Source organism: Drosophila eugracilis, unplaced genomic scaffold, assembly GCF_018153835.1.
Source record: "Drosophila eugracilis isolate 14026-0451.02 unplaced genomic scaffold, ASM1815383v1 contig_423, whole genome shotgun sequence".
Classification (NCBI taxonomy): Eukaryota; Metazoa; Arthropoda; class Insecta; order Diptera; family Drosophilidae; genus Drosophila; species Drosophila eugracilis.
The window spans coordinates 816,309-829,673 of NW_024573287.1; the positions used below are offsets into that span (position 1 = coordinate 816,309).

Sequence of the window (13,365 nt, forward strand, 5' to 3'; positions counted from 1 at the left end):
AAGAGGTGTCCAACAAATTTAAAGTTGTGCGGTTTGCCGAACCCCGGGCCTCCTCTCGATTTCCAACCGCCCCCCGAATCAGAAGCAGGCCACCAACAGCTGCCAATGATGCAAACAAACAAAATGCTCCGGGCGGGATTTTAAAAAGCACTTTACGAAGGCCAACAGAAGATCCTGTTGGATGATGGGTGGGAGTCGAAGAAACGGAGGCGTGGCACTTGCCTTGGGCCACAATAAGCCCTGTGCGTTTATATGTGTGTGTGTGTGGTAACGGGGGCGGAACGATGCGATTTTTGGGGGGCAGCAGGCGACCGGCTTGATGGCAACACAAATTTGCAAAATATTGACAAGAGATTCCTCGTAGCTGGAGCATAATTTAATAAATCAATATTTTATTAGCTGCAAAATATGCGTGTGCAGATGGCAGAGGAGGAGGTATTTGGCTGGCATGTTGATAAGAAACGAGAGGCTGCCGAAAATTGGCCTACAGCATTATTGAAAACTGAGTATTAATTTATTTAAAAATTAAAAATATAGAAAGTAAACTTTTACATTTTTCTTTAAATATCAAAAATAACCGTTTCAGGCATTATAATGAGCAACGAAAATAATATATGCAAAGTTTTATCAGATTTTAATATACTCATATGTTCTTATCTCTACGAATAAAGTTAAAACTTAGATTCTTATTTTCTTCTATTAACATATGAAAACAAGGCCACAATGATTAAAAGATGCAAAATTTAGATTATTTGTTATTCAAACGAACATTAGTTTTAAGGTAAAGTTTATTACTTCAGACATTCTTAGCACTTTTCCTTAGCCTTGTGGGCTTAGAGTCCATAGAATCCTTTCAAATCTTGCCGACAGTTGATTCGAGAAGCAGTAAAACTTTCCGGTTTTGTTTTCTTGTTGTTTTTGGCGTTTTACGCACTCGGCAAAAATGCCCAACTAGCTGCTCTTTTCATTACTTATTTCTTTATGACGCTAATGTCCTTAATTCGTCAGTGTTAACCTAATTTCGTAGAATGGCAAAAGCAACGCTGGCGGGAACTTTGAGCGGCAACACGACGACAGGCGAAAGGAAAATAGAAAGAATTATGCCAAGAAAGTTTCCTATTTTGTCGCAGCGGGCAAAAGTTTTGCGGCCAATGCGACGAGTCGCCTGAATGTATACTATACGTACCCTGGCCAAGTCCTTTGTGCGACACTCGCAGTGTCGGACTGTCTGTCCCTCGGTCGCCTCTCTCCCAAAGAGAGTGTGCTAGTGTGTTTTAGTGCGCATTCCCAAAGGCCATATAAATCATAATAATTTTGCAATGTAGCATTGGCCAAAGAGCATCCGAAGAAACGCCGGCATATCCTTGTGGCATGTCTTTTATTTGCTACGTGTTGATGTCCTTTTGATGGCTCTTCTCCTGGTCCCAAGGATCTCAGTCCCCAGTTCTCATTCCCCATCGCATATCGAGGAAAGTCCCCGGGGGCAAATGACTGCCACACAAAACCGCCGAATGACTGTCCGTCCATTCGTCGTACAAGCCGACGTACCGTCGATGTCCTGCCTTCGTCCTGCTCCAGTTTGCGCCTCAGTTTCTAAGTTCCAGGATCTGGCTTCGGTCTTCAGCTCCTGTGCGTGCGTGCGTGCCGCCTTGTATTTGTAATTCCGGACGGCATGTCCAGCATAAAAATATACTTAAGTGATTTCTCTTGATTCACTTACATAGATTTGGGTTACATTTCTGCTGGCGCTCCTATTTCTGGTTCTTCAAAGCAAATAAATAATTTTTATGATGGCTTGGCTTGGGCCCAACCCCAATCCATTCTATGCCATCCCCACTGATCCTTCATTTAATTTCGCTCAAAAGCGTCAAAAGTTAAGCTGTAATCATTTAAATGATTTATGTTGCTTGATTTACCATATCCCTTAGATCTTTTGGTTGGCTTGACATTTCCTCCTTTTTTGTGGGAAACTGGGTTGGCATTTCCCTGGAGATTTATACGGACTTATTTTGGGGTTGGAGGACATTCTCAATCATAATTTGTTGTGGCGTCGAAGTGATTATAATAGATTTATATGCATATCGCAGGCAAAAGGTAAAATTTAATGTTTATTTCGGGCTAGCTAGCAGCCGACGAGGGTCGTGCGATTGGTAGGAGCTTTATGCCGCATAGAATTGTTTAATTTATGATTCGGCAGCGGGTCAAAAAAGAGATTTCCCAGAATAGAGACTCGTAAATAATGTAAAAGGTTTGTGTGAAATTATCTAAAGACGATTTCAATTTTTGTATTAATTTTATGAGGCTTTCGAAGGATTCTTAAAGTTCAAAAATCATTTTAATTTATAGACTTTGCTTATAATAATACCTGAAATAAGGAGCATAACAAGGTTATTCACTTAATTAGAAAATGGTACTCATTCTGCTTATGTTCAACGCCTAGTGACTAAATACCACTTTAAGCTTTTCCTATAGTAAAATAACTGCTTGCTAATTGGATTCCATTTAACTTTGAGAATATTTATGTCCAGGAAAATGCCAAAGACTTCCTTCATTAATCTCTGAGGGAAAAGGAAAATCACTTTTCGATAAATATTCGAAAATATGCAACAACCTCTGGCAACAAAAGCTAGCTCAGCGCTTATCCTTGACCTCAGGGAGCTCGAAGTCATTAGGAGATTTTTGCATTGCACACAAAAATTGTTTTAATTGTTATTTACTTTTCCGCTTTCTGCCCCGCGGCAACTGAAGCACCATCGGTGCTGGAAAACAACGCTAATGACCAACTTTTGGCAAGGAGCACACAAAAAATGCATGCCATGCATTGCATTGGAGTGTTGATCCTGCTACCAGTCCTTATCCTCATCCTCGTCCTCATCCTTTTTCTTAACCCTGCCCCTTTGTTGTTCTTCTTGTTGCTATTGGCGTAGCTGTAGTCGTCGAAAACACTCAAAACCCATTAGGCAACACTTTATGCTTAGTTTGAAGTTTGAGGGCACGAAAAAAGCAGGCATAAGGATATTTTCCGCATCCTTTCGGCTGTCGATTACCCTTACATTAAGTAGCATTGTCGTTTCTTTAGAGTTTAAGTATTAAATATTCACTATAGCTCTTTAACATTTTGTAAATATTTTTACATATTATTATAAACTAACTTCTTTCGATCTATTATTTACCTTATTAAATTATAAGTTAATTAAGTTTGTATAAACCTCCAGGGAAATGCCAGCCCAGTATCCATTACCCTAAAATTATGTAATATACCCAGATTGTCACGATTAGTGGGCATAAATACGCACACAAACAAAACAAAACGAGAGGAAAAAGTGGCAAAACAAAAAATAAACGGAAATGAAAATGAAAAGAAAAAGCCCGAGGCGACTGCAGGCCAAGTGAGTTTTGCATATTAGCAGAGACCAGGATAACGTTCAGCGGGCCGGTTGGCTGCGTTTTGGCCTACAAATATGTTTGCTGGCACTGTAAAAACGTTGCTAAGTTTTACAAGAACGACAACTCTGAGCACAGCCTACTTACTAGAAAGTGGGCGAGGCAGGGTGCATTTAAAATGCAATTGCCATACGCGACTACGTCGTTGTCGTCGTCGTCCTTCGCTCACTCCATACTACAACCACCACCCACGACAATGCAAATGAAGGGGCCACGCCCTCTGCGCCTACGCCCCCAAAAACAACGAAACTTTCAGGGTAAGAAGAGCAGCTGCTCTAGGCGATGCGTTTACATTGAAAATTACGCCACTTACAGTGTTGACAAACGAGCTGAAGACGAGCGCACATGAGAAGCAGATGAAGTGGAAAAGGCTCTGGGTGGTGTGTGGATTAAGACAAGGCTATTAAAAGGATCAGTGGCTCAGGATCAGCCCCACATGACGTTATTAGTGATGTGAATTCTTAATTAAAACTAGTAAGCTGCGATATCTCGTTTACTTAAAATTTTAGGGTGTTTGTATTGCTTACAATAATAAGTCTTCAATTGCACATACCCAATATGTCAGAAGCGAATTTGCGTCTGAAAATGGAATATTTTTCGATTTACTTTTTTGTCAGTGCTTTTGCTTTCAGTCCATCTCTAACCATCATTTCAGCTTCTGCTACCATTGAAATCCCATTTCGTGGGTTAAGTACTTTAGCCGCATAGCTTTAAGCCGGCCGACATTAACATAAATCGAATGTGTGGCGAAGGATGGGAGACTCGACTCGTCCCGACGCCTCGACTCCTTTGACACTCGCAAATCACTCAACGCCATGATAGATGCAGCCTGCAAACACCACCTTTTCGTCCTTTCCCCGTTTATCCGCAACATCGTTTAACGCAATAGCGCCAACTATAAATTTTAAATTAATTTTGAAGTGCAGCCGGAGCAGTGGAGCTATAGAGCTCTCTCCGGAACAGTCGGCGCAAATTCGGCGAAAGGCAACCCATCAACGTGGCATGGGATGGGGCGTGGCATTGGACGGAGTCGGCAGAGTGACGACACTCACATGACACGCATTTTATTGCGCGTCAGTCGCCGCAACTGACAGTGAAAAGAGCTTTGAGTCGGGTCCTTTGTTTTCGCGACTGAACCCTTTTTTACCCTTTTTTGGGCTACCTTAGTTTATTAGTCAGGCTTAACCGAATAGCACCTATTCTTATACCTACAAAGGAATATTTAACTAATTATCGTGGCTTATTACTGTATGAATAAACAGAAAACTAACTGAATATCAGCAATTATCTGATAAAAACCTTATTATAAGATATGGAGAAATGCAATGCAAAACTAAGGTATTTAAAGCTTCGTCAACGGAAGGAAAATAACTTATTTTCACGTTATTTTTTTGGGTCCTTCTCGGATGACGACTCCTGGCTCCTTGAACGCTTTGTTGTCTGTCATTACAAGTGCATAAATTATTGTAACCACATTTGGCGGCGACAGAGAAAAGCAACGAAGCGAGTCGAGGAAGAAGAAGAACAAGTCTGCACCACGGTGGGGGGCTGTGGTGCAACTGCAACTGCTGGTTTCGTCATTGGTGTTGGTGGCCATGGCCATTGCAACAGTTGCCAGTTTTCAGTTTCCAGTTGCTGATGCCGCTGATGACATGACAAAATATTTTCCCAACAGACTTTTGTTCAGCCCTGCTCCATCCGCTGGCAGCAAATGTAGCTTTTGACTTTGATGCCATTGCCACGCCAAATGTGTCACCACCCGGTCCACCCACCATCCCCCTGACCTTTGTGCAGTTGATGTCAGAAGGAGTTAGGAATACACATACATACAAACGTATAGGGTGCGTGTGCATCCTTCCTCCACCCATCCTTCTTTTTGTGCATTTCATCGTAGATTCTATCATTTTCTACTCGCATGCTTCAGCAAATTTTGGAATTTTCAATTTGTTCAGAAATTTTTGTAACAACGCCCTAGTCCTCCCAACCGCCTCTTCGCCCAAAAACAAAAAGAATTTATTGAGTTTGTGCGGGATAGAGAAGAGGTATGTATGTCGGATGTGGGTACTCCGCTTGGCTCTATTGGTTGCATTGATCCTTGGACATCGCAATGTTAATAATCATGAAAATAATCATACCCCTTTTACATCTTTAAGGATTAATTTTCATGAAGTATTGGGTTTCAATAAGGTTTCAATAGCTATCTTGAATTTTGCAATTCGTGTTAACGTCACTCAATAAAACAAAAGAAATAAATAGAAAATATTTGGTCAGCACCATGTCTGAATACATTCGATTGCTGTCAAGCAAGTCAATTAATTTGGTCTGACTTTTGACCTCTGCCCTCCACACGAAACGCTTAGAAATCGAAATCAAAACTCAATTTGCCAAACGCCAAACATTATTTCATACTTATTAACCCAAACCCGAGCTGAACTCAAGTTCAAATTTATTGCTGACCAAGATGACCATAAATATAATTCAGATATGTATTTATTTTAAGCAAAAACTTTGGCCATTGCAGACGCAGCACTAAGACGAGATATTTATATATGTATATATGGCCAAGCACTGTCAATAATAAAACGCTTGATAAATGCTTAGAAAATGTGCGCAGAAATGTTTTACATGCGAATTAACGCAATAAATTTGATGCCCGGCAAACAAAGGGCACACAAGAAGATTTGTAGGACCGGCATTTGTATGGGCACCGAAAAAGTTTGATTGGAAAAAACATTTGTGATTTATTTGCGCAAACATTTAATAAATTGCCATCGGAATATATTTATTTTATGCGACTTTGCCGGACCGACGACTTTCGTTCAGCTATCCCTCACACTCACCTACGTTCCCTGCTAAATCTCCAGCTCTGGGAAAATAACTTGATTAAAAAACCGCAAAAACCTATTTGAGGGCCCCTGAACGACCGCAGTTCCTTCCGTTCCTTCCCTTTTAGGCCACAATGTTATGGCCGCCGCAATCCGATTCAATGTGTAATTTAACACGAAATGGAAAGCGATTGGCAGGAATGCCCGTGTGTGTGCGGCGAGCCTGCATTGGTTGACCAGGTCGGCACCTGTTTCCACCCACCTGAACCGCACACCTGATTTTCCCAATGGGCGCCAGTGGCAGTGCTTCAGTGTTCCGGTTGAGACACCGCAACCGGTGAGTCCATCAGTGGCCTGCTCGGGTTTCCCAAAATCTCAGACCGGTCGGGCCTGGTGGCGAGCAACATTTCCGGGTCATTTTATTACTGTTTCCGAAGTTTACGGGCCAAAATCACATAATCCTAGGGGATTTGTCTTAGCGAACGACGCGAATAGAATTTGGCTTGCTGTAACTGGAGGACTTACAAATATTTCTATGAACCATGAATCTATTTTCGAACTGAATTTGTGTTATATTTGGGACCAGCAAAGAATTTAATCCCCAGAAGAATATCAAATTTCAGAACCGTTAAAGCAAATAATTCTCAAAGCATTGCTTACTTAACGAGGCAAGCTATTGAGCTATCGCTTAAATATATTTGATTTCAGACTAATTTTGTTATATTCTTGATAATTGAATATTGCATATTAACCTTATATTAGCTCAACGAGTTTGTTTTAGAAACATTAAAGCCCTCAACTAATCTGTTATCGTTGCTATTGTTGACCAGCCGTCCATCTAAAATCTCAATCCGAAACCTTGGAATGGTCACCACATTTTCTGCAGACATTTTCGATTAAAATGCGTGGCATACTTTTATGCGCACAATCACTCACTCACACAAACATATATCTCCATCAAGGACTTCAGAGGCACAAATAATTAAGTTTTTCTCTAACTTTTTTTGGTACACTGTAGTAGTTGGTCCTGGTTGTCTCTGTGATCCTGCTCCTCGACACGTAACTTTCAATGGGTAAAAACTTTTTGCATTTTATGTCCTGCACATACACAGACAGTGGAACACTCACCCACAGACAAAGAACGGTGCATAAAATGTTTGTAAGTGACGTTGAAATTGAGACACTTGTCGCTTAATTGTTTTTCGAGTTTCCACACATAAAAAAGGGGATGGCGAACATGGCAGCCTCCCTTTCTTTCGTCCTTTTTGTGGGCTGCTGAGACGTGCCAGGGAAATTGAAAAGGGATTTGCCTTTTGCCTTTTTTTAGGGGAATCATTTACACTCCTCATTTCTAGGGGATCCCCCATTTGGGGGTACACACATTTTGTACTTGCCAGGATCTGTTCTGTTTGCACGACTTCTTAGACCATCGTTTCTGTGTGGGCGTGGCCCCGGGCCGGATTGCATTCGCCTGTGGTTACTTGTCTGCAGATTATTTTAAGTAATTATCAAGCGATTTGCGTAAAGGTCTTTAGTGTTCTCAACTTCTGAAGAGGTCTCTGATGACGATGCCGATGCCGATGACGATGGCGATGGGAGGAGCTGGGCGTGAATTAAACATGTAAATTTAAACAGCTAAGTGGAAGACAGTTGCATGTAATTGCGGTGGCACAGTGCCAGGGCAAAAGAGGAACAACTTTTATATTCTGCAGCCATGAAAGACGCAATTAAATTGCAGTTAGAAAATGTTGTTCTACCCATCTTAAGTGTCTAGAGAGTCAAGGTTCCTTGTGACCATTATCCTTTGTTAAATCCCTATTAGATCTTTGTGGCTCTTTTGTTAAACGGGTCTTTATAAATGAAAAAGGTGAGCTCACGTTGAATATTTGAGCATTGGTATATCGAGTCACCAGGGCGTAAGTAAATGACCTTGCCCACGGGACCGCTTAGGACATAAGGGACTCAAGAAAGACGCCGGGATAAGCTCATAAGTGAGGACATTTCACAGTCATGAGTGCTGATGGATAAACCATCTACGGTCGGTTAATTTACCTAAACACAGAACATTTAATACAATTTATTGTGGCGTGCTGGATCTATTTCATTTTGGGAAGGGCGGACTGACTGACTGACTGTCGAGTTGTGGCATCTACTGGATGAGTGTCTGCCTACTGCCTGATGTTATATAACTTATTACGACCATAATTAACACTAAATTCCCAAAATGGCATCGGACAACTGTCAGCTGCAGAATCATTTGCGGTAAGGAGCCGGAGCAAAGTTCGCATGCAGACTGGCTGTGATGCGGCTGTCCCTGTTTTTGCTCCCTGTCATGTGGCTGGATTCGGCTAGTAAAGGTCCTCATACCATTCCACTGACAATTCATGTCCTCCTCGTCCCAGGACTTCTGCTGACTTATGCGATGCGTCGTGCTGCAGCAAATTATAAAATGTTTGCCCTGCCACACATTTTCCGCACATCACACAAGTCATGTCCTGCAGGCCTCTCGGTTCGCCATAAGACGACGGGTCCTGCCGCATTAATTTTCTGTTTCCTAGTCGTAATCAAATTAGCAAAACCAAGTCGAATTGAGGTCACATCTTGCAGATGCAATTGGCAGTGCACTCACCCAAGGTATCTTTTATGTGGAGTATCAAAATAATTACTTAAAGTGTTCAGAAGTTTATATTTGAATTGATTTCAAAATCTTTTTTTAATGGCAGAATATAAAAACAATGTTTCGGTCTTAATTATCATTTTACTTTCACCTTGGAAGTCAATTTTAGTAACCACCAAAACAACATTCAACATCCTTTAAGTTAAGACATAAATTATGTACCAGGACCAACTAATTTGCAAAGCCCCAGCAGATAATATTCAATTTTACATTGCAACCATATTGATTATGAACATTAATCTAGATTACAACAAACGATTGCCCTGGTCTCCGCTCAACCCTAATATTGTTCGGAGTACCAAGATAACCCGGCTTTGATGGAGCATTTGGTACCGCAACAGCAAACAAGCACACTAATTGAAGGGAGAAATCTGCAGGACTCGGCTCTTTCTTCAGAGGAATCGCTGCAGAGCTCCACAAATTCCCCAATCAATACTACATTGCTTGAGGGGGGATGTAGAATCCGAAATTTCATATATCACCCAACGTGAAATAGCGCCACCCACTGCCGCACACATGCAATCGAGTTTTGAGTTACACAACCGCAAATAGACAAGCAGTCCTTCCAGTCGAGTCATCAGGATTCCAGGGACGTGGGACCACCAGGCACTACCGTTTTGACCAAGACACTTGAGTATAGAGTCTGTGGGTGAGTTGTCTGACGTTTATGATTGCAGCAAACAAAGGCTTCGATGACTGCACTTGAAATTGATAATTACGTTTGGCAATATTTGTCTATTGTCGGTGCAGAGGCCTTTGAATGCGAATAACACTAGCTTATTGATTAGTCATTAAACTCTCGCCTGAAATTAGAAAATTGCCACCGTAACATGGTAATAATAACTCTTCGTTCTTCAAAGGGTGTTAGTTTTCAATTTAAAATAGTCCTAAATATAACTTAAATGTGACACACTATGAGTGTTGTATAATTAAGGTGAAAACTTAACCTATGCCAAATAGCATTCATTTTCAGCAATAATTTATTAAAGTCCTGCAGAATATGCTCACCTATTTGAAAAACTTTACCAGACTGCCTTGAAAAACCGCAACTAGCTAACAAAGAAAAACTACTACCTATCTCTGTTATCAGACGATACTCCATCGTGTTGTTTGTCCAATGAGAAAGTTTTCAATATGCAAAAGCTTCTGTAGCACTCTCTCCCCTTTTTCCTCCCGGTATCGGCCAGGTGTTTTATGCAGAAAAATATTTTCATACAGAAAAGTTTTATGGCAAGAACAACACAAACTCGAAGTACAACCTAAATCTAGGTGTCCTTGGCTGAGTTTTGTCACTTATGGCATAGTAACTTGGACAAAAACTTAGCGCAATGTTGGTGAGTTTATGCGAATTAAATGCGACAAGTCAGGGGAAACGAGAATTTCGGATAAATTTTCGCATTTGGCTAAACGAAAATATTCGCAACAAAGTTGTCACAAGAACTAAAAAATGGACAATTATGTTCAAGGATAACCGAATGAAAACTATTTAAGTACCGGTACCAAAGAGAGTTATCTTTAAAGCTGTTCTCATTAAATGATGGCCATATTTAAAGAAATTTATATACTTAGATACAAAAGCTTGTTGAAATGTGTAATTTTGTGGCACTCAAAGCTTCCAATTCTTTAATGTCTCAAAGACAATTTATTCCGCAAATGGCGGACTTTGGAAAAAAGTGGATAAATTGTATGACAGTTGGTTAGCCATTTGGCTAGTTCAACGCACGCACTACTTCCGACCTCTGCGACTGCAACCCGCCTTGTTAACTGAAACTAAACAGTACAAACACGACTGTCAACAACTGCAACATTTACCGCATGTCCACGTCCAGCTCGGCGCTGGGTGACAGGACATGTTGTGGCTGCTGGGGCTACCACACTGCCCCGATTCCGAGGCGGACTCCCATCCCCAATGGGCAATATGTGAGTGTCCATATGGTCATCGGGGTACACCCAACTACTGCCACTTTGTGCCCGGAAGGTGGACGTTGCTTAATTGGTCAAATGCAGTTCAGAAACGTTAGGTTTGGCTGCAGAGTGTTACTTAAACGACTGAAAAGTAAATAAAAGTTGGTTTTATGATAGTAGTCTTGTAAAGTCCTAACAATAATCGATTTTTTCTTATATATTAACAGTTCAATGAAAAACAGAAAATCAACTTTTTAGTAGATCCAAAAATATATAGCTTTTTTTATTTTGGCAAGATAAAAGCTTTTACAATTTTAAAAATCTTAAGATATGACAGGTTGGCACTTTTTTAAGGCACGTCATACTTGGTTCACGATTTTCGGTAACTTTATCGCAAATACTTTCATGAAAATAGCCGCCACGTTGGCCAACTTTTCTGGCCATTCTTTTGGCTTTTCTATGACAGCAGGCCACGCCCTCGCCACTGACATGTTCCACTTGCCAAATGTAGATATATACGAGTATTATATATATATTGCCTACTCATCCGAGCACCTCTCATAGCTACTACGCCTTGGGCCAATTCATAAATTAGACTTTGCATGCAATTTCGAGTGATTTTCCATCTGGCCCCAACCTCCTCCGGCTATCTATATGTTTTCGCTGGTGTCCGTTCTGCCGCATTGAACATGCAATTTATGAGAGCACAAATTTTATTTGAATTACAAAAAATAAAACCGAAAATGGCGGAAAGAAATCAAATATGTTTTTACCAATTTCTGGACGATTATCAAGAAAAATAGCACACAAAAAACAAAACGCTTGGCCCAATTTAAATATTTTCTCTTTGCCGCTATTCGGACAAATAAATTCAATAATTTATTGCCCAAAAATAGCTGGCTGTACTCGTGATAACAGCTGCGGCAAATATTTAATCAAAATGCTGTGTACAATTTAAAGTGAACCAAAAAATGGAAAAAGGTTCACAAAAAACCAAAAAAAAAAACAAAAAGTGAGCCCCTCGAGGCGAAATGTGAACTGTATTATCACCTCAAATGTGTGTAATAAAGTACCGACGAGGTCTCTGACACAAAGCAGCTCGTTTCCCCCCACATTGCCAACTCGACGCAAAAGGCAGCAGAATAAGCGAAGGGTAGCATATGACAATAGGAGGCTCCTCGAACCCGGAACCCAAGCCCAGTCTCCAATTCAGACCAGAACAAAGGGACGGGCCAATGAAGTTATCATTGTGCGCCAGACAAGCCGACAGACAGCGATTGGGGAGTGGCGGGCACATGCGCAAATAAATAAATTACCCCTGGGCTGAAAAGTCAGCTACTTAGTCCTCACAGGTGGATCAAGGTACTCAGCTATTGCAAAGAAATAAAAACGTAAAAAAATATAGAGGAGAAGCTTTAAGCCCACTTCATGTGCTGAATTTAAGGTTCAAGGATTAAGGTCTTAAGCTAAAGTCCCGTCTCAGTTTACATTTTCAAATTACTTTTAGCATTTAGGAAAAGATGGCTTTGAAAACCTATCATACCCTTTCTCAGTTACAATTTTACCTAAAATTGTACTTCAAAAAAAATAATTTAATATTTATCACTTAACGATACAAGAGAATAAATAAACAAGTTAAAATTAGTCATGGCCAAGCCAACAAACATAAAGGATGCCTTGGCCAAGTGGGAGGATCGCAACAAACAGCAGGCCACCACGGCCACAGAAATCGGACTGCAGTTCCAGTATCCACCGATCGAGAAAATGGATCCGATTCTCAACAGTCTAACCGAGTGCCAGAAGCTCAGTTTGTCCTCGAATATGATTGAGAAGATAAGCGGCATATCGGGAATGAAGAACTTGAAGATCTTAAGCTTGGCACGCAACAATCTGAAGACTCTTAATGGTATCGAACCTTTGGCTGATACTCTGGAGGAATTGTGGGTCAGCTACAACAACATTGAAAAGATCAAACCCCTTGAGGTAATGAAGGCCTTGCGCGTGTTTTATATATCCAATAACGTAATCAAGGACTGGGCTGAGTTTATGCGTATGGGCATTCCCCCAAACCTTTCTGACATAACATTCGGAGGCAATCCTTTGCACGAGAATATGGATCCGGCTGCCTTTACCGCCGAGGCAATTCGTCGTCTGCCGAATCTAAGGAAACTCGACGGAGAACCTGTCATTCGCTAGGTAAAAACCAATTCGGACAGTCTTGTTATATTCAAAATAAAGGGGAGTCACAAGTCGAGCAGTTCTTTTGACCTTTGTCTTCGGCTAAATCACTGCCAACAATACAAGGATTTCTCCGACAGCCATTCGTATGTGATAGGCATTTGAGCAGAAAACATTTTTCCATTGAATTTTCTTATTTTTCGCTTTGGCACAGCATTGAAAGGATTTTCCAATTTTCAGTGCGTTCCTATTGCTGCTGATGAGCTCTATTGTTTTGCCTGTCTCATGTTGCCCCCGACTCGTAACCTAACCCCATTGGGAAATTCTTTAAAGAAC

The 13,365-nt window shown here is 41.0% G+C and overlaps 1 protein-coding gene across 1 annotated transcript; it reads left to right on the forward strand.

Moving 5' to 3' along the window:
• The first annotated feature begins 12,415 nt into the window (after window positions 1-12,415).
• LOC108105147 (dynein light chain 1, axonemal) lies at window positions 12,416-13,105 on the forward strand. Its single transcript, XM_017211582.2, has one exon. The coding sequence runs from the start codon at window positions 12,499-12,501 to the stop codon at window positions 13,045-13,047; it is 549 nt and encodes a 182-aa protein (XP_017067071.2). The 5' UTR covers window positions 12,416-12,498; the 3' UTR covers window positions 13,048-13,105.
• Window positions 13,106-13,365: the final 260 nt, after the last annotated feature.